Source organism: Lissotriton vulgaris, chromosome 9 (genome assembly GCF_964263255.1).
Source record: "Lissotriton vulgaris chromosome 9, aLisVul1.2, whole genome shotgun sequence".
NCBI classification, from domain to species: Eukaryota; Metazoa; Chordata; class Amphibia; order Caudata; family Salamandridae; genus Lissotriton; species Lissotriton vulgaris.
Genome location: NC_141697.1, coordinates 1,140,644,519 through 1,140,668,073, shown reverse-complemented (window position 1 = coordinate 1,140,668,073; position 23,555 = coordinate 1,140,644,519). Strand labels below are relative to the sequence as shown.

At 44.0% G+C, this 23,555-nt stretch overlaps 1 protein-coding gene across 2 annotated transcripts in view; it reads right to left on the bottom strand.

Moving 5' to 3' along the window:
• PFKFB4 (6-phosphofructo-2-kinase/fructose-2,6-biphosphatase 4) overlaps positions 1-21,765 on the bottom strand; it is a 290,956-nt gene extending 269,191 nt beyond the window's left edge. The window contains exon 1 of one of the 2 annotated variants that reach the window (XM_086939179.1): positions 21,418-21,765. In XM_086939179.1, coding sequence (XP_086795305.1) covers positions 21,418-21,472 — 55 coding nt within the window. In that variant the 5' untranslated portion in view covers positions 21,473-21,765. The remainder of the gene's footprint in view (positions 1-21,417) is intronic. The other variant, XM_086939178.1, reaches the window with a different exon arrangement.
• Between the last annotated feature and the right edge of the window lie 1,790 nt (positions 21,766-23,555).

Here is a 23,555-nt window from a genome sequence, read left to right as displayed (position 1 = left end):
AAAGTAAAATCATTGTAATGCGGACTACTCATTTGATTTTGGAGAACAATGCATATGCTCTTTAAAATATTTGAGGAGAGGTCAGATCTAGCCTGGCCAAGTGGTCGGACATGTAAATGACCTCTGTTGCAGATCCCAAATTCTGGGCAAGCAGCCATGTCATGGGAGCGAAACCTCCGCAATCAGGAAGCCTGAGATTATGGAGCCCGTGAGGAGCGGGACGGTCCAGTCCTGAAGCATTTCTGATCACAGCCAAACCTAAATTATAGCATGCTTTGAACCCTCCAACTCCTATGCCTGAGTACCCAATACTTAATCACTGATAGCGAAAGTGACTGAAGGAGTGGCTAACAACATGACTTCAGCCCTAAGAGCGTCAGAAGAGACAACCACAAACGCCAGAGAGCAGTGGCGAAAGCCCATTGCCCCGGACAAGCAATTGCTGCCGCATATCACACAGATACCAGCTGGATCTCGAACTGGGAGGTAAAAGAACCCTACTCCAACCAATATGCAACTCAAAGGGTCACTTTGAAATACTAAAGAGGCAATATCCTGCAGTTACTCCACACTCCACCACCCTAGCGGAACTCACCTCTTTGTATATTGAATCTGCTGAATTCCTCAAGCCAAGGCTACTCTGGTTACCTGTGCGTGGCAGGCTGTAGCAAGTCAAGTCCTGAACTAAAATAATGTTTTCAGCAATGGGGGCATAGACACCTCCTTGTACACCATTTCCAGTTACCCTCTTGTGTAGCACTACCTGAAACAGCACGTATAAACATGTCTGTAAAGAAATCAAATCTCAGATGCTTTGGGTGGGGCAACCACAGGTTACAGATGAAGTGCAGAGATTAACACCACAAGTTGAATGGGAGTGGCTGACATATGCACTGAATAGAAAGAACATGCAATGCCATGTAGCCTTCTCATCTACTTCTACTTTCTCTAATCAGAATAATTTCAGTATCAGCTCTTGGAGCATAGGTGGACTAACAACCAAAATACATGGCAACAACCTAACTAGTTACTGGGAAAAGAATCATATAGTAATCCTAAAAGAAACTTAGTCAATATCTTTACTTCCACTGGCAAGATAGATAGAATGATTTAGCCCTGCAGTTACGTCATTGAAGTATGGACGTTCAAAGGCTAGGTTAGCAATCTTTATCTCGTCCGCTCTGAAGTAGGTAGTGAAATCCAGACCCAAGGAATTCTTTGTGTCTCTATTACGAACCTGTTCCCAAGAAATCCTAAACAAAATGTACTGGACAATGTGTACATACACCCGAATTTAGGAAAAAACAAAGAGCTTACAGATGAGTTCATTTCAATGGTCATGGACGCTAGAAAGAATTTGCAAATGCCAGAAAATTTAATTGCAAGGGATTTCAATAAGAGCTTGATCTTCTCCCTAGACCTCGATAATATGCCTGTATCTTAGATCCAACAGTGGGGCTGAAATAGAACAGCTTGGCCTCGGAGTATTAAATGGCACATTTCAGGGCGATTCCCCACCCATTTCACTCTAATGCATCAAACTTCAACCCCATGTTCTATTCTTGACTGTCCCATAGCCAGCTTTCTATTATTCATATATGCCACATTAGTACAAATAGAGGAAAGGTTGGACAGTGATCAGTTTCCCCAAAGAACTGAAATGGTTGTTGACACACCATTTCACCCTCCAGCGAATAGTCTACCTGGCACTCTATATTTTGTAAATTTGAGAAAACTATAATGGATAGAAGAATCAATCAGTGCAATAGAGGCCACAGCAGTACAAGTACTCAAATCCTGAGAAGACAGGATCTCAATGCCCTCGAAAACTGTACACTTTTCACGGCACAGCTCCTAGATAAGTACACCAGAAATACACTGCTTGGGGCTGGCAATGTTTCTCCAGGAGGAACGGGGATGAAACCCAAAGTTTAGAAGCTGTCAGCAGCTTCTTAAGTAGGAAAACTCAAAAGAATACTGATCTATCCGTCAACTGGGGTTCCGCAGCAGCAGAACAGGTCTCGAGAGAGCCCTGATCAACCAAGTCAGTCAGAATCGCTGCTGGAAACATCCATAGGTTCATTCGCTACAAAACGCAAGCTTATGCTTGGAAAGGGAATCCCCCTCCCACACGTATGGCACCTTAGCGCGTGCAACACATTTTAGATCACACACTCCCTGTGTAGATCTCACCTTCACATATTTTACGGTCCTGAGGAAAGCCAGAATTACAGAAAGGCCTGGCTGAAACATGTAGACAACCCACCGGATGCAAGAGTCCATAACTAATACTCCACCTACCTCCATTGCCTTGCTTTTATTGCTATCAGAGGCCCAGACATTAAAGACAACCCCCTGGGTACTGGGACCACTGAATAGTTTTTAAACCTATCACTTTCACATCACTTTTCACTGCACACTTAGTAACATACCTGCTCCACTGTAATACAGGCGTTGAAGCGCACCCGGGACACATTCGGTGTCACTGGGTGGGCCCGATGATGAAGCATGCCACCAACTAGGTTGTTGGGTGAGGGCTTCATAAGGAAACCAAACGGTTGTGTTCGAAGTCTTTACTATTTTGTTTAATTTCAGGCCTCTTTGCAGCTTTTGCCCATCATCAAACAAACCAGCTCTCTGATTGGCTCAATGGAGTTTAGTTGCAGAGGGGGAGACAAAAGCAGGTGACATCATTGCCGAAAGTCTGACTCCAACATGTGCAGTATTAGACTATCCAACGGGAATCGTGCCGTCTGCCTTCTGCAGCCATGCACCACGATTCCATCTTCCACAACTTGTGTGGCCAGTGGGCCGAAGCAGCAGCCTTGACACTGCAGCCTTATTATAAGGCCTGGGTTTTCTGGTTTCGATACTGTGCGGGTGGTGCGGCACACAGGGTAAGAACGGAATTAGAGAAAAAGGCCCAGGGCAGCAATAATTTCCAACTTGAGAGGTGCGCAGTCAGAAAAATGTAAGGAACTTTTGATTTAAAAAATGCAAAATAGAATTCAATTAATCATGGTTGCCTGGCCGAGTTGAAAGCACACTTACATTGCATTGAAGAGGCTGACTTGACTGTCTCGATTCAGCTTTTTTTTTCACACGCTGGTAATTCGATAAGTGGTTCCTGGTGTGTGTTAATTCTTGCCCTATGAAAGGAGAGAGAGGGGGGAGTTTGCAACATGTTTGTAATTCACTGGAAGCTGATGAGATGACATTTTTTTTTATTGAAATGCCCATATGAAACTTAGTTTTTCTCCACTGTGCATGTTGAAGAGTGAGCTCCTTGTTCAACTTCAGAGCTTATTTATTATTATTATATAATTCACAGTTGTCTTGACATCGCCTTGAAAGGGCTGAGCTTTCTTTCTTGATTCAGCTTCCTTCTAAGCTGGAAGTATATGCTGAATCAAGAGAGAAATGTCAGACCGTTCAATGCAATGCTGATGCAACTGAAATTAACCAGGGAGTTCACTCTTTAATAAGCACAGCAGAGAAGAACTGAGTTTTATGTGGGCATTCCAATAAATCCGTTTCTATCTAATCAGCTTCCATTGAGTTCAAAACATCACAACTATTATTGCAAACTCATTCTTCTCTCTCTATACTATACGGTATGGTGACAACACAAATCCAAGTCAGTGTTTCTAGGGCACACTATGTATTTTGGTCAAGCCACTGTAAGATCTCTGTAAATATGAGGGTTAATGTCAGTAAGGCTGGAGGTGGGAGGTCTCTGAGAAGAATGTGCAAGTTGCTTGGGCTTCAGTAGCTCACAATGATTTTCACTGATCCGATGTAGCTCTCACTACAGAACAGTTTGGAGATCCCTGACTTAAACCAAGGGGCACATGCTGGAGCTCAAAGATAGTTATCCTAAATGCACGAACGTGGAGCTGCTGAAGATCTTTGGTGCTCACCACCACTAGGAAATGGCAAACTACAGTTTAGCGAGCGGAAGTCGTGCACAGGGGGCTCCTACTGAACTTTGAAGAAAGACTCAGTCTAGGAAGATCTGCCAGCAGTAAGGAGACCACACTGAGTCTTGCTGTGAGACGCTACGTGCTAATGACTATAAATACAAAAGTACACACATAGCTATGGCTATGGAGGCTGTACATCCGAGTTAAACTTTTTCTGACCTGCCCTGTATTTTCCCACGAGTGAACTCAACAAACCGACACCACTGGAGGTGCTTCGTGTTTCACAAAGGGGTTCGAGAGCACAGCACAAGGCTCTGCTGCACAGAAGGAGCCCTTAATGTGTACTGACACCCTTACTCAAGAGTAGCTACTGCGTCCTCATGCCGAGCCATGAGGTGAATGCCATTTGGTGGCTGCTATTTCTAGGTTCAAGGACACAGATATTTTTAACTAAAGCACTAGAGGGCAGAGAGCATACCAGTCCTCCACCCTGTAAAACATGTGAAGTTTTGCATAACTATAGTCCCAAATTTCCCCTTCGCTTGGTGATGCGTTGTGTGCTGTGCGTGGTATGTTTCATGGTCACTGTGCACTCTTAAAGTAGACTGTGCACAGGGTGAATGATGCCCCAAGGAGGATTGGGTAAAAACCTGCACAAAGAGGCTTGGACCAAGGCACTTTACTCATATGTATGTGACAATCAACATTTAAATTGTGTGGTGAGACAGACCCAAAACTCTGTAATTTTTGGGGGGATAAGAAACATATGCTTCCCTCATGGCCAATTCTGACTGCCACTTTTAATTTATCTCCCCTCCCCTTTCCCTGTGTTACGCTGGGTATCATATAGCGAAGTAATAATGTGGCTAACAGTATCTAGTAGTGGTTTGTGGCTAATCTTAATACCGTGTCCGCTGTCTCAATCTGCTATACCCATGCCATCAGGATGCACCCTGTCCCGATTGGCAATGGTCATATTTTAAACAATGAATGTGGATTGGTTTTGAATTTCTGCAACTGCTGCAATGAGAAGGAAAAAGAGCCTTTTCAGCAAGTAGATATATTATATTAGGATTTCAAGGAGTCTCTGTGTCGCAGTATAAAAATACATTTGCCAGGTACAGGACCCACACAGCTGCTGTTTCCTTCTAGGCCTAGACCTAGATGGCTCATGCCCTGGAAGAAGAGGAACCTGGAAAGCACAGTATAAGGAGTAGAGGAGGCCTTTGATCAGAAGGACAAAGAGCAAATCTTACTGATTGAAGTCAGCTTGAAAATCGACTTAGAGGAGTGAGCCACGTAGGTGCCAAGAAGGTCTTCCAGCCCAGCTGTTCAGAACTTATACAACAACCATCTACACAATTGCTGCCCGCTGCAAGGACTTTCCTCTTTGTTTTAGGTCTTGGGATAAAATAATTTTGGATCTGGCTTCTTATTCTGCATACGGGCCCTGTCGACTTTAATTTTGATCACTTATCCCTCTAGATAGATCGTTTTTTGCAATTGGACCCTAGTTCTAAAACCAGGTTCCTAACTCCTGGTTGGATAGCTTGAAGGTCCAGTGAGTGCCTCTATTCTTGAGGGTTCACCGGCAACCTGGCAATCTTAACCCAATTTGAGATACAGCTGGTGAAGTTTGATACCCACGTGGATGGGAGTAACACATCTCAGCATAAAATATTTCTGCATCAACTTTGGACCAACTGATTCCCCAACTAGTCTCCTTGAGCTGTACGGTGGCCAGGATATCAACCACTGGGTCAACAACAGACAGTAACTGGGAACGACTTGCGATCTGTCCCACTGACATACTGAAACACAGCCTTGGACATAGAAGGAACCCCTTTTCTTGTAAGGTAGTGAGTAAATAGGGCAGAGCGTAGTCTCATCATAGCCCTGTACTTGTTTTGGTAGTGAGGAACTAAGCAGAGAACCAACTCAGAATATGTTTCCATACTGTCTGGCACCTTTAGTCCATTGACTAGATGCTTGTATACTAAGTCAATAGTATTCAGGGAGAATACCTTGCTCATAGGCTCACATTTTCAAACTCCTCTCACTTTGCAGTCATAGAAAGAAAGTTAAAGTTAATTGTGTGACAATCTTGCTGGGGTACAGGGAGTGTGAAAGGAAAGGCTGTAGGGTGTCATTTTTGTAAAAATACAATAAAATGTAAATACCTGCAAATGAAAGGTATATTTTCTGCAGTTTAAAAAAGCTACAATGAAACACATTTATAATCCTGAAGTGTGATGGAAACAAAGATTTTAATAGGATCAAACAAAAAGCAAGACACTTTGCTTGATGATACACAAATGATATTCACTGAAACCCGATTTCCTCAAATTATCATCCTTGTACAATATAGTTGTATCAGGAAAAGTGTATGTCTGTGCAAATTTCGTGGCCATTTCAATGAAAAATGTGCTGTCTGTAATATGGGAGTCCATTACCACACAATGCTTTAGTTACATAAAAAAACACCTATCTCATGTCCATTAATTCTAAGTGGGTCACAAACGTTTGTTGTTCTGAAAATTGGGCCGTGAATCTAAAACGTTTTGGAAGCACTGTGCTAGGATCTAACTATTTTGCACTGACAATTATTTTACTTCTCCTGTCTTCTCAACATGTAACTTAAGAGAGATCATACACATTTGAGGCAGAAATGTAAATTATGTGTCATGCAACGCCTGGTTACAAACCTTTTCCACCTTCAGGAGCAAGCCGTGACTGCTAAAGCATCTACTTTTGTCAGTCAAGTGTTTTAACCCCTTCGATGCTCATGACGGAACGGTTCCGTCATGACCACACCCATTTTCATTATGGGTCAGCACCGGGCGGTAAATCGTACCGCACCGATGAGGTTAAGAGAGTAGTGTGGATATCTGATTTCAGTCAATAGCACATGAAGCCCAGGACACGAGTAGGAAACAGGACATTTCTTGGGTTCCGTGTTAGGCACTATTAGCACTATAATGAAGTCCCAACAGCAAGCAGCATGGTGCGCTACATATGGCAAAATGGGGCCGCTATCGTCATTCAGCATATGGCACTCTACTTGCCCTAATGGGCCAGTTTGGCGTCCTGCTCACAATATGGGATAGATTCCACAGCTCAGTTTGAGTTGCTCTGCTGACATCAAGAAGCAGCTTCCGAAGCTCAGAACAAAGTAGTCTAGCTTCACTAAAAAGCATCTGTCACAACTCATAGTGGGGCACTCTACTTCCTGTAAGGTGCAGCTATTGTGAGGCGGTGGACCAGAACAAGGAGCCTGTAGGGCTAACTGTAAGGCCATCTACCAAGGACTGATTGTGATGCACTCTAGCAGCACTTAGGAGACTCAGTCAGGTTGTCGAGAATGATACACTACCAACAAAGGAGCAGGATTCTTTATGTGTGCAGTCTATCCAGTTTGCCAACTCTATCCAACAGTGCCCTCACAAACTATACATGATCTCTTCATGTGCAATATCCTCTCCTTAAGGCTTGTCATCTGCACAATGTCTCAGCCTCTTCAATATGTTCACAGCTGGACCCATCTGGCATCTTAAAAACAGTCTATGGCAGGAAAAGCCCCTGTGCTCGGCTTCCTGAGGTCCTACACTTGTATCTATTTCAACTCACACTTTTACAGAAAACAGCAAATCAGCAACTTAAAGAAAAGTCAAAGTCAGGTCAAACAATGACTCACTGAGATAAGCTTCCAATTTGGATGAATCATCTTGCTACTGCTGAACTCACAGTATGGCCCGGCCCACTCTTTCCAAACAAGGTCTGTAAGACCAAGCAATATTTTCTGATTTCAAAGCAATGAGGTTCCCTGGCCTCAGGATAGTGTCTCTGGAGAAGTTACTGCCGCTAAATTGACATGGCACAAAGATTGTTCACAAATCTATGTATGTATGTATGTATATGGTATTTCTATAGCACGAACCTAGCCCCAAGGCAGCGGAGCGCTGTACATGGTCAGATCCCATCAGAACAGAAGCAAAAGAGCTGAGGTTACAAGCAGTGCAGCTGAATGATCAGTAAATTGTAAAACCACAGCAAAAGGATGTAATCAGTACAGTAATAGACACTCGCAATGCACATATGCTGATAAAGTGCAGTCATGCGCACTGCTGTATGCAAAAACTTGGACAGTTTTAAAATTGTGAAAGTTATGTAGGGGTGAATTCAGAAAAATCAGGCTTGGAGAAGGAGGAACTACATTCTGCAGCACACAAACTACACTGATACAGTCCGACATAACTACATGACTGATTGCTGTAGAATCAGTATGATGTGAGTTATATCCTCATATTGTTTAAGTATGTTACCCAGCCTAGCTTTCTCCTAGCTGCTCAGCCAGAGTGAGAGATGGTATCGGAATGTCGGTGGGACTGTAACGAATGGAATGCCGGGGTGCCTGTGTGGATGAGCGTTGACAGTTGGAGATGGGCTGAGCAGCAGGGCGGATGCTCCTGGTGGGGCTGGAGTAAGGGCTGGCAAATGGAATATGGACTGATGAACTTAATTACATGGAACCAATAAAGATGCCAACAAAACTCTACATGGCTACCTGTGTCAACCTGTCATAGGGTACAACAATGTGCTTCCTTTCCATGAAAAACTAACTACGCATTTACAAATCTTCTGTGAAGTTCTGAAATTATAGACAATAAATGTTTTATCTTTTACTGTGACTCAATTTTATCTGAAGGAAATTCTATAGTTCGATACCGTAGTGTGCTCTAAAATGGATGTCAACACATGAACTTACTGAAGGTAAATGCATTTTTACTCTATGTACGAGTTACTCTTTTAAACAAGTCAAATCAACTCCAGATAAGCTCAGGGAATAGAGCCCCAAGAGGCTATTTTTTTCTTTTTATTTAAGCACTCCACAAGACTGCATGTGTTTTCCAGCTGCCTTCCTAGTGTCCTTCTATCCCTCTTGTAGCGCTGCTCTTTCACAGGCATGAAGTTATACCCCAAACCATTCACCATGATGCAATCACCCTTGTGTGCTTCTGCCACCCAAGTTGTTTTCTCCAGTTGTGCTTCTCTCTCTTTCCAAGCTCCGCCCTGCTGGCTCTCTAGCATCCGATTGCTACTCTTGACCTGCCCTTCGTGTTGCTCTACCTCTCACACTTTTGCTACCCTTTGTGCCCTCTGTGTGGCTCCCGCCCAACCGCACCCTCAGTGTTGCTTCAGGCCCCACTTGCCACAGTATTGCCCCTGTTCCCCCTCCCAGTGCTGCTTTCCCCCACTCACTTTACTCAGTGCTGCTTCTAGGCCACCCCTGCTAATGTTGCTTCCCCTTTGACCTTTACTTTTGGACCCTTGTGTTTCCGGAAAAGATCATCTTTGCAAATGGTTCCAGTCCTAAACCCAAATTCTCAATTTCTAGCTGGTGAGCTACAGGGTCCAGTGGACTGGTGGCCCCGTGTGACTGGTAATTTCAAACAACTGGCCCCAGTAACAGGTGGCTGTTTGGCCATCTTTGACCTTCTGCAGAGCATTCAATTTTCAGGCAACCAACCGGTGCCAGATGTGCAAGAGCAGACACTGCAATTGGAAGAGAAAGTGGGCTCAGACAGAGGGCAGGAAGGACCCATTTTCATCCCAAGGTAGACAAAACTGAGTAAATCCCAGATTTGTGCTATACGCTGGTGCCACGACTGGCCATTAAATGCATTGTGAGATATGTCGGAGAGGCAGTGTGCACTTCTTAAGCACCATGGCCTAGATGTATCAAGCATTTTGCGATTCGTTAAGGCCGAAATTCGCAGAATTTCGGCCTTAACGAATCGCAAACTGACTTTGCATCTTTTGGGATGTATGTGAAATTAGCAAAATAAGGAATCGCAAAAAATTGCAATTCCTTATTTTGCATAAGCATTTAAGGAATCGCAATTTTGCGATTCCTTAAATGCCATGTATGAAGCTTTTTTAGTTTGCGAAATCAGGTTAAGGAATCGCAAATTAACACGAACTTGAGGTTCGTGTTAATTTGCGAAATCCTTTCAAAAACCAAAATGTGGCAATTTTGAGGGTGGCATGTGACACACATACATGCCCATAGGGCATGTATGTGCGCCATATGCACACACATGTAAGTTTCAGGGGTGACGCAGGGTGTCCATGAGACACCCCTGCACCCTTGCAATAATTCTCAAATTGCGATTAGCAAATAGCGAATTCGCAATTTGAGAATTATTTCGCAATCATTCCTATGGGCCTCCTGGCCCATAGGAATGAATGGGAAATTATTCCTAATTTGCGAATTCGCAACGTGCGAATTCGCAAATTAGGAATGATAAGGAATCGCAAAAAAATAGCGATTTAAAACATACATCCCATTTTGCGATTTCTTAATAGCGATTCGGTAAAAATCGCTATTAAGAAATCGCAAATGAGAACGATGATACATCTAGGCCCAAGTTTGCAAAGATAGCACTAATAGTTACAACAGTTAGTGCCAACAGTTACAACAATGTGAAGTTGGTGTAATTGATAGGGCTGTTGCAAATATGGCACCGGAGGGGAGGGTCGGGTGGTATGCTTTGTAAGTCATGGTGCGCTGACTGAAGGTTTGGGAGAATATTTGTATTTTAGTAGATTCTATAGGTCATTTTGTTGTTAAAAGCTCAGAGCTGGAAGGTTTTACGGAAGCCGGAGTGGACTCTAAATGGCCCTAAATGTGGTTCAAGTGAGGTCAGGGTTTTAAGTGAGTCGGGTTTTCCCAGGTCTCAGACCCCACAGTACTTAAAACTATAGGGCCCTATATTCATGTTCTCACATTTACCAGCGCAAAGAACGATTCCTCAACTATGACTGAAGACCCTTAAGACAAATCCATGTCAGCAATGCAGTCCTTGTTTACATTTCCTATGCTTTATTTACTTTATCTTGCATGACCTAAGATTGTTTACTTTACCAGATGTCGTTCGGGACAATCCTTCAACAACTGGGAAGATTCGGGGAAATCTGCATTATCTGTTCAACCTACAATAACAGAAAGTTCAGCGAGGCACCCAAATACTGATCAGATGGCACGTTGAGTGCAGCACAGGATTTTGGCTTACATTTTTAACCCAACCCCTTAATTATGTAGGCCATTCCTCATTCCTAGGTATGCTTCCTTGGCCATGCTCTCCCCTCTTCATCCCTCTTAAAGCACTGGGTGAGATGTGTTTAGAACTACAGAGGAATGTGGTGGTTCTGGTGTTTTTTCAGTGTTAAAGATTTTCCGGGTGACCACATCATATCTAGAATTGATCGTGGAACAATGTAATTTACAGACCACTCATGATCCTCAGGAGAAAGTGATTAAATAGGCTACAAAATTTGGGTTAGTGTCAGTGTGCATGTTTCTTAAATCCTGAAAGTGAAAGACAATACTACTTGTATATTCGCTTTCTGATGCTTAATAAACGTCAAATTGCCAAGAAGACTATTCCTTTACTAATCTGCATTGCTTGTGAACTGCATTTGCTAGGAATTCTCGCTCCGCATTACAACGCTTCTTCAATCCTTCAGTTCTGTGCTTATGCCGCAAATGCCTACAAACCTGATAATGTGTAAAAGTCGATCCTTGCTTTTAACATTTGTGAACTGTGCCAATTCCAAAGCTTCTTCCTACTTCCTTCTTCCTAAGTGAACTTTGTTCATCTCGAAGCTTCTGCACCTAGTCCACGAATTCATGATTTTGTACGATCAGCGTGGATCAGATAGAAATCCCATTTGCACTACTGGCTGAATGAGGTTGTCCACTCTCAAGGGAATCCCAGGATACGCTTTCACTTAAAGGGATTCTGATGGGAGAGGTAAAAAAGGATTATGAACTGAAATCTAGTCTAGGACAGAACATTAGAGGAAAAGAGCAGCAATTAAGGCGACCACCACCACAAGACAAACAGGCGAAGGCAACTTGTGCTGGTGGTACTGGAAAGGGGAAGGGGCTTGAGTCTTGTAGCTGGGGAGGTGGGAATGTGATGGAAGGGATGACAGGTTGATCCTAGGCTGAAGGATAAAGGCCCAAAAGGGAGGCTGGTTTATCTCTCTAGATGAACTTGTTGACAAAGTTGGAAAGTTAATTATTGAGGATGATCCCTGGGGATTGTTGAGAGCAGACCTTTTGGCTGTCAGAAAATACCTTCCGGGTAGAATGTGGCAGCGACAGCACTAGCTGCAAAGGAAGAGACACGCCACAGAGAGGCACTCCTCCCCTGCACCCAACCCGAAGAAGTGCACAACTGCACTCTACCAGGTACAATGTTACCGTGGATTGCCTAAAACAGGTTATTTATTTACTTATATCTTTTCGCCTCACCTTATCACCTCACATTGGTCCTGAAGAAAGCCTACCGACCTACACAGGCACCCAGGCTGAAACATGTCGACCATTTTTTAAGACTCACATATTAGTGTGCTTAAATTCCTTAATATTCCAGAGCAACACGTCTCATTAATATCCACCAGTACCCGAATCCAGACCTAATACAATTCCTATCGCTGGCTGTACGGGTATTTTTAATTCCCCTTCACGTCACCTATTCACGATCACTACTGTTTTAACCATGGGTAAATCCTCCGGGTGGAGGTTGCATAAAAACTGACCCAAGGATTATGCACACACGTGCTTCAAAGCGGGGAGACAACATATACCGCTACGAATTCCTACCAAAAAACACGTGTATGAGGGTCTTTTAACTTTGTGAGACACAACGAACCTACCTGCATACCCTGGTTATGCAGGACTAGTGATCCTTCCCCATTGATATTTTGACCATACCTAGGAGACTGAACGGATCAGTACTCTACCTCCCCTTCCTTGATTTTTTGTGTCAGAAAATACACTCTACAATGTTTTACATTTTTGTGCCATTGGACTTTTGCTGTGGGAGGTGGGGTTGCCAAAACCGTGGTGGAAAGTCTTCGGGACAGAAATAGGCAATCCAGAACCCGGCTCCAGCAGTCTGGATATCAATGACTATCTTTTCGCTTTCTGCTCTGACTGGATCTCCCTGAGCTTTTGCCCTCAGTCCATCTCCTCTTTTTTCCATTATCTTTAATGATTCCTTTTGACGCTCTTGCCCTTTTCTGATTATCTTCTGCTTTTACTATGTTTTAACTCCTTTCCTTGTGTTGGTCTTTGGTAAACTACTTCTCAAGCATCTGCAGCCTGAGAAAAATGTCACCCTACATTAGAGCAAAGTCTGTTCCGATCTACATACTCCATTATTTGAAGCCGCTATCCTTGGACATGGCACGCTGACATACAACAGCAGCATGCTGACTCTGGAAATGTCCTGGAGGAAAATATTTGGCAGAACAAGGCACTGAATAGGAAAACAGCTTCTAAATTCAAATTGTTTGTGTGCAGGGACTTTAATTGCTACTAAAAGTCCAGCTTACCCTAAAAGCTCATGAATATTACAGTGCACCATTTACAAGTTGCAGGATTGCAGCAAAGACTTTAGCACAGTATATGTGCCTTGTTTTGTTTATGACTTAAAGGACCTTGTCTCTCACAAATAATATGTCCATTGCCATATTTTGTATGATGCTAGTATTGATGATGGGCTTCTGCGGGTCGCCTGCAGTAAGAGCAAAGTAACCTGAATTCAATTAAGAAAGAATGTCAAGTGCATTACTGGGAGACTTATTGGCATAGAATTGATATGATATACAAATTAGATAAATTATATAGCGGCCAGTTAAAGGTACAATTAATATACTATAATATAGCGCATTTGCCAAACTATTTTATTTGCCAACAAAATAAAAGATCTGATTTTCTTTAATCAGATAGTTGATAGCCTTCCTGGATAACACCATATTGGGACTGGAATAGTTCTAAGTCTCCTCAATGCAGCCCCCTTGTTGCTGCGCCTCCAGACGGTGGAAGCCCGGTCTGCTTCTGGTACAAAGAGCACGGTTTTGCAGGTTTAAGGGATTTCAACCATATAAATTCCTGATTTGGGATGTACTTTCAGCAGGGGAGAGGACCATATCCTCAGTACATAGGTCAGAAGGAGAATCCAAGCAGAGCATGGTGATCATACCTGGCACGCCAGGAGCGGGTGTATGAGATCATGTGGTCTACAAGAACGAAATAGCTGCGGCTGTGGGGATAGTCATCCCTTTAACCTGATGAGACAGAGAGGAAAGTGCTGGAAAAGAAAGACAATAGTTGGCCCACTCTCCAGAGCCATGGGATTGCCGATTCAAGAATATGTTTTTATCATTTTAATTATCGTTTTTATGAAGTGCTGACTTAGGCTGGTGCCTGCTTCACATTACTCTTTATTGCTGGGATAAAGGAGGGCGGCTGAAGATCTAGTGCTGCGATCACTACAAGTGTGGGGAATATGACATTTAATCGGTATCCAGTAGACAACCTGTGAAACCAAGTGATTTACTCGACTTTACTGTTTAACTAAATCTCTGAAAATCTGCTTGGAGGCAAAATGGCAGAGATGCCTTGTACACATATAGTTCTGCCTCAGACAGACTTACATCCATCCTGGTGCAGGCAAATAGGCCTGGGCGGTAAACTCTGCTCCACTTTCGGAGTACGCGGAGTTTTTCACGCACTGCGATCCGTGTAGAGCGTGAAGTTCTGAAAACCTCCGTGGAGTGCAGTTTTCCTCTCTTGCGGCTCGTCAACATTAAGTTGGTGAGGGAGGAAAATCCAACACTAGACCACCTCCCATGAAGATTTCTCAACGTGGGGTTCGCAGCAGGTCGCTATCGCTCGTGTTGAGAAACCTGCGCTCGCATTGAGGAAGCTGTCGCTCGAGTGGAACATCTACTCAAGCAGCAGAAAAATGCTGTGCCCTCTTGCGCTGCGCGTGGTGATATTCGGACTGATTTTATAGCATGGGACAAATGCCCGGCACTAAAAATCAGCATAAGCAGGTGACTTACCTCACTACACCACTTGCAGAACTCTGTGGAGCACAGCAGTATTTTTGTCACTTTGCGGAGCTCCGCGCGGAAATCTGTGAACTCTGCCCAGGGGTAAATTCAAATTTTGAAGAGAAAGTCAGGCACTTATCTATGAAAGGAAATATGCACGAGGTATCAAGTTTGATTTGTTGTGTCAGAAATGGTGGAATGCCAATAGAGGGAGAGCGTAATTAGGATAGAAACAATGTGTGCTCTGGGCAAAACATAGAAAGGGCCACATGGTTTTGTGTTCTTTGCCATTTGAACATAGTCTGGGCATGAAGGCCTCCATCTCCTACATAGCAATAAATGATCCTGGGTGTTGCACGGACAGAACAAAGGATAACACTTTGGGGGGAGAAGAGGCAGTATTCAGCAAAGAATGTACAGGTATTCATATGCATTTCTAATGATATTCCTCTGCAGAATGCAATTAGAGTGGCTTCCAGGCTGCAGAATTTTGGAAGAGAACATGGAAGAGGATACATGGAAGGTGGCCAGTCAAAAGGAAGAGAGGCATGGTCATCTGTGTGGGGCAGCTGGGCCTCTGATCAGGATGCATTAAGGCAGCTGGTTATTAACCGAGTTTTGGATATGTGTTAGTCTTATTATCGATCCTCAGATTCTTTGGATAATCTGATGTGAATTTGTTGGGTTTGCCTATATATGGCAGTCCATGTTGAAACTGTAAATAATTGAGGTTGTGAATAAAAGAGGCAACAAAGAGCTTCAGTGACAATACATATTCTTGTGGAACGCTGTAGATGGTGATGTTGAATAAGCTGGATGCACATATCAATATCATCGTTTGAAGTTGACCGACGAGGCCAAATGACAAGAGTGTAGGGATTCTCCATGTGAGAAAGTCTATAGGTTCCTTAGGCTGGAACTTATACATTTGGTAAGGAGGATCCTGAAGTATTCCTGCCACCTACATCGTTCCTGCACATCTATTAGTCTGGTGGGTTACAGCTTTAGGAATCATCAGATCGGTTATCCCTTATCCGCCTGCAGATCCTTCCCATGCCAGGGTAAGGTGTAGCAACTGGCAACCAAGTAGGAACAGGGCTTCTAGGCACTGGGACAACTCTCACGACAGCACCCGGGCCAGAAAGACCTAGGTATAAAGTAAAGAGAGGGATCCTGCTTGTAGAGGACCCAGCACGAGTCGGGAAAACAGCTTTGTCCCAGGCAAGCCAAGGAAGAAGGCACTATACACCACCAAATCTGTGTTTCCACTCTGGTTAGGAAATGGAACCTCCGACACCTCCTTCGGGCCGCACCATAAACACATGTGAGCTCTTGTTGTATCATATGGAGAAAAATTCCCAGCTGCCTACAGCGAGGCCAACTAGCTGGGTTATCCCAAAAATTAAGGGCCAGGTACGGGAGCAGCTGGGATCATATAAGGCCTCATCCTTTCATACATGGAAATGCAAAGTGGAGAGCACTTGATTCAACCTCCTTGCAGTGTGACACCCTGACATCAGTATGGACTCTACAGGGGTATGGGCACTCAATAAGGTCAGCTTGAAGCTAATTGGTCCGAGTTGCCTTCTTCTTCAGTAAATGACTGCAACCACGAAATGACATTCTGTGGGTAGGAGGGGATGGAAGAGAACTTGAACAAAGACGTGTGTACTTGTGAGAGAATATTTATAATTACAGTGCAAATACCAAATTCCTTAATATATCTAACGCACAGCAAAACTGACATGAGAAAGAAAATGCTGCTTACAACTTACAATGACTTGACAGACGAAAACAACTCCACTAATAGTTGAGGCTTGTTCAGTGTGATTTTATCTCAGTCCATAGTTGTAATCCCTTGTATCCTGGTTATGTACCTTTGATTATAACTAGTACATATTACAAAGCAGCATGCCATAAACCATATATGCAGCTCTACCTTGAGTAATAGGCTATTTATTTAACATTGTTGAGAGACATCCTGCCTTTTCAAGACTTCACTGCTCACGAGTCCTGGCCCTCTCCTCACACCCAACACTCATAAAGTGCATATTACACTCTGGGTAGTCTGTATAGGCATATACTTATCACCACATTAAAAAAGGGAACTCTGTACAATACATTGCAGGCCTATTTTACATTGTACCAAACCAAACCCGGGTCACTAACCATTCGCTAGGACGGTCACCCTCAGTCAGGATGGCAAGCAGGTAACTTGTTTTTGCCCACGTTCAGTCAGATAGCACAAACCATTCACTACATCTGATCTCATTTCTAAAGCATTTCATCATCATAGCTACAGTACAGGGCATCCCCAAAGTATGGAGTTGTTTTTTTTCTTTACAAATGTTGTTTCAAAATAGATGTGATACTAAAACCAAACTATGGGGTCTTCTAAGCGAATCCTTGGTCAATTAAGTAAACCTTAACAAAAAACCTAAGAAAAACATGTGAAGATGTAAAGCAGAAAGGTAATTAAAGGATGTGGTGGTATCTTACGGGGCACAACAATCAAAGTAGGAGCAACTTCAATGCGATAAACTGCCATGGATACATTGATTATCGCTCCATCGATGTGCAAGGCAGTTTCTACTAATTACGTTACCCAATCAGAATACAGTGAAACATATATGGATAAACTATTGTTGCAGAAATGAGTTTTATTCAAAAAATTAAACTGCTTGTTAACACCCAACTTTATGAAGAATATACTCAAGAACGACCCGTTGGCCAGTGGACACTACATTAAACCCATTTCTGTCACCCAATCACTTAATTCCAAAGACAAACATTTCAGATTTTTTTTACAAAGTTCTTCACTAAGTTTGGGTTGATGTTAAAATGGTTTCTCGTCTGTTTTGAGTGGCTCTTCAATCTTTTGAATCATCCGCAATAGGCAGATAAAGGACAGAGGCATAGACTAGTCGGTGAAACTCAGAGGTATGAGTTTGAGATTTCCCACGTACCTCCTCAGTATACCCTACAGTGAAAGAATGTTAGTTGAGTAGGGGGCTGCGTTGTGAATGACCAGCATTGGGATGGTAGAGGTTTTGATTGTTAACCCTTCCCATGCTGGTGACATAACCGTTCCGTCAAGAGCCTCAGGTGGGCTGTGCTGGTGACGGAACGGTTCCGTCACAACCCGCTCGCCGCGCCTGTGCGACGCGAGTTCCGCGCCGATGTTCTGAAGAGCGGGCGGGGCTGTGACGGAACCGTTCCGTCACAAGCACAGCTCACCCGCGGGCCGTGACGGAGCGGTTCCGTCACGAGCACGGGACTGCCGGGCGGCCCACATCCCCTTAGCGCTGCGGAATAGGGGTTAAAGGAGTTGAAGGGATTTAAAATAAAAAAAAAATAAAAAATCAACATTTTTGAAGCACTTCAAATCTATCTGTTTATTTTGTGTTGTATAGGAAAAGCGTGCTAACACCTAGCAGAAGACTGGTAAGTTGGGTATAGTCTATTAGAAACCTTGCGCTGAAGGAAACTGTCGCCTGAACTTTACACATTCCTATTGGACAGAAGATGTCTGATTCAGTGATCTCTGGATAAACTTGTTGAGGTAGTAAGACCACTTTGTTTCCAAATACACTTGCTGCACAAACAAATGTGTGATATGTATGTGTTCATGCATGCATTTGTGGGTAACCTGAGGCCTATTATGTTTTGTATGCATTTGAACCTAACTTCAAGGGACTGCAGTCAGCTTTGTACAGCACATTTTTATTTCAGCCAGAGCGTGCTTTAAATGGGCCAGTACAGTCCAGTACTGAGTACCAGCACTTTTTTTTTTTGAGAGGGAGAGTACCTGCACTTCAAGAAAAACGTAATACTTTTAATTGGCGAGTGGTGGCACTTCTCAGAAGCAAGAAGGTACTCTGTTACAGAGTACCTCCACTTCTATTTTTCCATTTAAAGCACTGATTTCAAGCTTGAGGTGCCATCCACAAACCAGACTATTCTGCACATGGAGGCCAAAAACAATACATGATGAGGAGCTGGAGAATAGAAACATCACAAAAGCATGTTGGTAATTTGCCTTGCGCATGCTCTAGCACTCAACTCTCCAATAAGGACAAAAGGTGTCTTCCAATTGTTGACAAAAGCATTTTCACTAAGAATAACGTGAATTATACGCAGATTTGCAGCTGGAGGCCTGAAGTCAGGACTGCCATCCTGGAAAGAGAGCTGGAAAGGATAAAGAGATAGAAGTGAAGCATCTACGCTTTGCTAAATGTACTACTTCCTGGATTACACCAGAAAATGACAAGGGGAAATGTTGAGTAATTTTGTCCTACTCATTCTAACCACTGTCCCATCCTCCCTAAACCACAAAACATCTTGAAAAGAGAACAACTGATATCTACCCTGTTCCCTGCTTATCCGTCATGACAAAGATATGTTGATATTGTCATAAAAAAGGGAAAACTTTGTATGTTTAGGTAGGAAGCAGCTTTATACATTGAAAGGATGCTCTGTGTCAGATCATGTGAGAGGTGTCAGACCTCAACACAGCTGAATAAGTGCCTTTGTTCAACTCTGACATGTGGTGTGTGGGACAGAGTGTGGGGTTGCTCTCAACTAGTGTTTTATTGGTTCAAAGGGACATGGCCTCTGCTCTGATGAGCCCAAGGGAACTATATCACAGATGCTGGTAAACCTAACTCCAAGTCCTTGGACAAACTTTCAATTAGACAGCGCGTTCATTAGGGGTGTGCAACACCAAACACCCACCCCTCCTCCAAAGAAAAGAAATGGGGTGATGGGCAAATACGTGTTTTCGAAAAAACAGCTGGGAATGAAACAAATAAGTGAGCAGCGAATACAGGACATGACAAACGAGCCTGCAAATGTTATGGGCATGAAGAATACGTCATTGAGGTTTTTGAGATAAATCACTGTATTCTTATAGCTAATTTCCATTCGTAAAGTGGAAAGCCTGACATTTGCACGGACTCCAGGGTTCGCAGACCATTTACAAAATTCCTACAGTATCTTTTAGGAAAAACTTACGCATGTATTCATGATGGTATTTTTTAATAGTAAACATGTGTACAGCCCAAAAATTCTTCCATATACGGAATTCACACAAAAATTCCTAGCAGGTGTAAATGGGTTTACTACTGCGGATTTCTCCGCGGTCAGTGGACAGAAACCTGCAGTTTTAAATCCCCCTGAAGAGTTTGGAAGTTTGTGTTCCAAGGAGGGTCTGCCTTGGACATTTGATTAAAGCAACACACGTATGTTTATGGGGATTCCCAATCTTCAATCAAACCCGTAACCACCATGAGAATAGTGAGAAATATACTCCACTTCCTGGATAGAAAGAGGAATGAATCAACCCCCAGACTTTCTACAAAGCAAACAAATGTGCATCACAAGGAGGCTTCACCCCACGGGGGAAGGGGGGGGGGGGATTCTATCACATGTAAAATTATGCATAAGAAGAAAGGAACCACGAGTAGGAATGTTCTAAATCTGCACCCGTAGATAGTACTTCTGTAGATTTACAACTTTTTTGTGAATAGGGCCCTTAATATCATGCTACAAAGGGTCTGATAACGACTGGTCTGGTAAGTTCTGACCCATGTGTAAACACTGTTAACGCAAGGGTCGGAATCACGAGCTTGGCTGTATTCAATGCATATGATACTTATCGGATGCATGAAATACCTCAGCTGTCCTTAAATTTCGTCTTGTTAAACCTGCTGAAGTTTAACCCGGAAACGGTATGGTATTTACCATACCATGCGGAATTCGGGGAGTTAAATAAACACAAAACTCCACAAGTTATTCCCCAAACTCTCGTAATAGGTGTACCCCGTGGTACCTTTATTTACCATGTGTGATAAATAACATTAAACTCGTCATCAGGGCCAGAGAGGCAGAAGGCCTTTCATTGCGTGCGATGACAGCGCAGCTCCATGCAAAACAAAAGGCACAGGCGTACAGCAGGTTTAAAAATAGAAAAAAACATTTCTATGATTCACTCAGTGCTATGATAGCGGTGCACATTCACAAAGAAAGAAAGGGCTGCATCTGAAAACAACAGCCGAAAAAACAAGGGGCAAAACGCTACAAAGAACAACACTTTAAAGTGTTTTTTTTTTATTTCAGAAAGTGCCTGGTATGTGATACGTCCTGTCTCTGTGCTCGTGCGTTCAAAAGAGCAGTAAGACATTGAAGGGACGCCTGCTCGGTAGCAGAGGCTGAGCGAGAGCAACACATGGCTGTTGTTTGTGTTGGGTGACAGCGCGCCCTCCCTCCCGCTCCGAGAGGCGAGGCTAGCCGACAGAGGCGGCTGCGGAGCTGCACGTCCACACCGAGGCAGCCCCGGCGCCGCTCCTCCGTCACATAGTGACAATGTCCACAGGAATGCCTGACCCGGTCAAGGACGAGCAGAGACCCCGCTCCCTGTGCCCTCGAAGGGGGCGTGAAGGCCAGGCAGCAGCCCTCTCCACTGAGGACGTGACCAAAGCGTGTTTACTTCATCCTGTCTCATCTCCTCTGCCCGCACGCTCAACAACTGTCCACCCCCTTCAAGTCACCCCCCGCCGCAGTCCATGGCTGCCCCGTGCCCTACCTGTGTTAGGCACAGCCTCCTGCCTGCTGCTGGGGCCACTGCTGGAGTCCTTCATCTTGCACCGGTGCCAGCCGGGACCCTGGAAAGGATGGCAGCGGAGCGCTCAGGCGGAGCTCAGCAGACGGATGGATAGGGAAGCCCCACTGGCATTGCTGGTTGCAACAGGCTCCGCTCAGGGCATAAACCAGTCCTTAACGCCCTGCTGGGAGCTGCTGTCTCCGACCTGCGGTGTCATGTAGCCACATTCTGTGGCCGCAGCGCCGAGGATACGCCTACAACCGCCCCTACCACGCCAGGACTCCGCTCACAGGAACGTAGTTTGTTTGGTTTCTTTTTCTCCTAACCCCAGTCTCGGTAAGTAACACAAGGGGGCGGTGCCAGGGGGGGGGTGGCCTTCCTCTCACAGGGGGAGGGGCCTGCGGAGGCGTGCCGCCTCTGCGCCACAATGAGAAGAAATAAACAAACAGTCCCTGCCCCCTGGACTGAGCGCTGCATGCTGCAGGAATAAACACTACCTCAGAAGGTGCCACGCTTTGGGAGTGAGAGTCAGCTGCAGGCTTCGATCCACAACACTTCAAGGGCAGCTTAGGCGACTGCTGGCCTACCTGCAATACTTAAGCAACACAAGCACAATAGATGTCCATTCACTTGTGTGAGTGCAGCATCAGCCAATTGTCTAAGTCTAAATTGTGCAGACGTGCTTTCAAACGTCTTGACCTATTTTTGTCAAACACTTGATAAAATGCACCCGTTTCTGATATGGTTAACCCGGTGACCCGCTTTCATGTAGGTTGTGATGTTTCCTACTAAGGAAATAAAATAATAGATAATAACAAAGCTAAGTGGGTTGGGTTTTGCTTACCTATAAACTGACAGCACCCATTCGCTTGTAGGCCTTGCGCTACTTTTGCGTTATTTTTAACATGGGAAAAGTGACTTACGAGTGGCGCAAGGCGAGGCGCTTGTAAATTAGCCCCATAGTGTCCAAGCAGACGTGCACATATCGACTCAGATGAAGACTGCCAGGGACCCACAATAATCAGTGCTTTAAATGGAAAAAAAGAAGTGCAGGTGCTAGCTCACCCCACTGAACTCTGGACTAGCAGTGGAGTCAGCAGTAGGTTTTTGGAGGGGGGGGGGGGGGATGGTGAGGCAACAAGTATTCAATCTTCTCTTCTAATGGTTTTATAATGAGGTACATTATGTATGTCCACACTCCTTATGCCTTACCTCCTAGCCACTCCTTTATCTCACAGGTATTTATGTTTCCTTTCCATTTTTTCCCTCCACTTATTCATATTCTCTCAACTCTCTAACCACTATTTTCGTTCCCTTTTTCCACTCTTTGCTTCTTTCTTCTTGAAATTTCTCAGGTATTTTGTCCTTGGTTCTTTTCTTTTTCCTATTCCCCATCTTTCTTAACCCAGTAACTTTTCCCCTACTAACCTTGCTCTAGTCCTCTTCTACCCATGTCCCCTCTGTTGTTCTTCTTTAAATCTGTCTTTCTCCAACTTCTCGTTTCCCTTTATTTTCTTTCTGTTGACAGCTTTCTTCTTCTCTACTTTTCTCTATCTTTTGTTGTAATAACCCTAAAACTGTTATTCCCTTTTGCCGTTCCTCTCCTTCCTTCTTTCCCTTCACAATATATGGCGTTTACCTTTTGACCTATCCCGACTACGTTTAATCTCTCATTGGATGGGTGGCCTACACACTTCATGGGATGACCTGTTGGTTCAAAAGACAATGAGGGTGGGAAAGGGTCAGTCTTATTATGCCTTACAGAAGATTTAAGAGTTTCTGTCCCTGGTCCAACAGACGTTTCCTCGGCTTGGCTCGTTGGGGGGTTCTGTCATTGTTTCTGTCCTGGAGTTTGGCTAATGAGAGATTAGGGGGACTGAGTGTTGTGAATAAGTATTTTTAGTTACAGTTTAGTGCGCGGGGCACTTTCTGTTCACCTGTCTTCTCAATGGACATACAAAGCCAGACACTGATTGGCTGTGCTAAATTCACTCAGGGGTCTAATGGGAAAAAGAAACCCAATCAGACACATACTACTCCCTAATCAATCATGCACACACAGTATGTCTGGTACACAAGGGGGAGGAGGGAAGTTAATGTTGTATGTGGAAAAATTATTT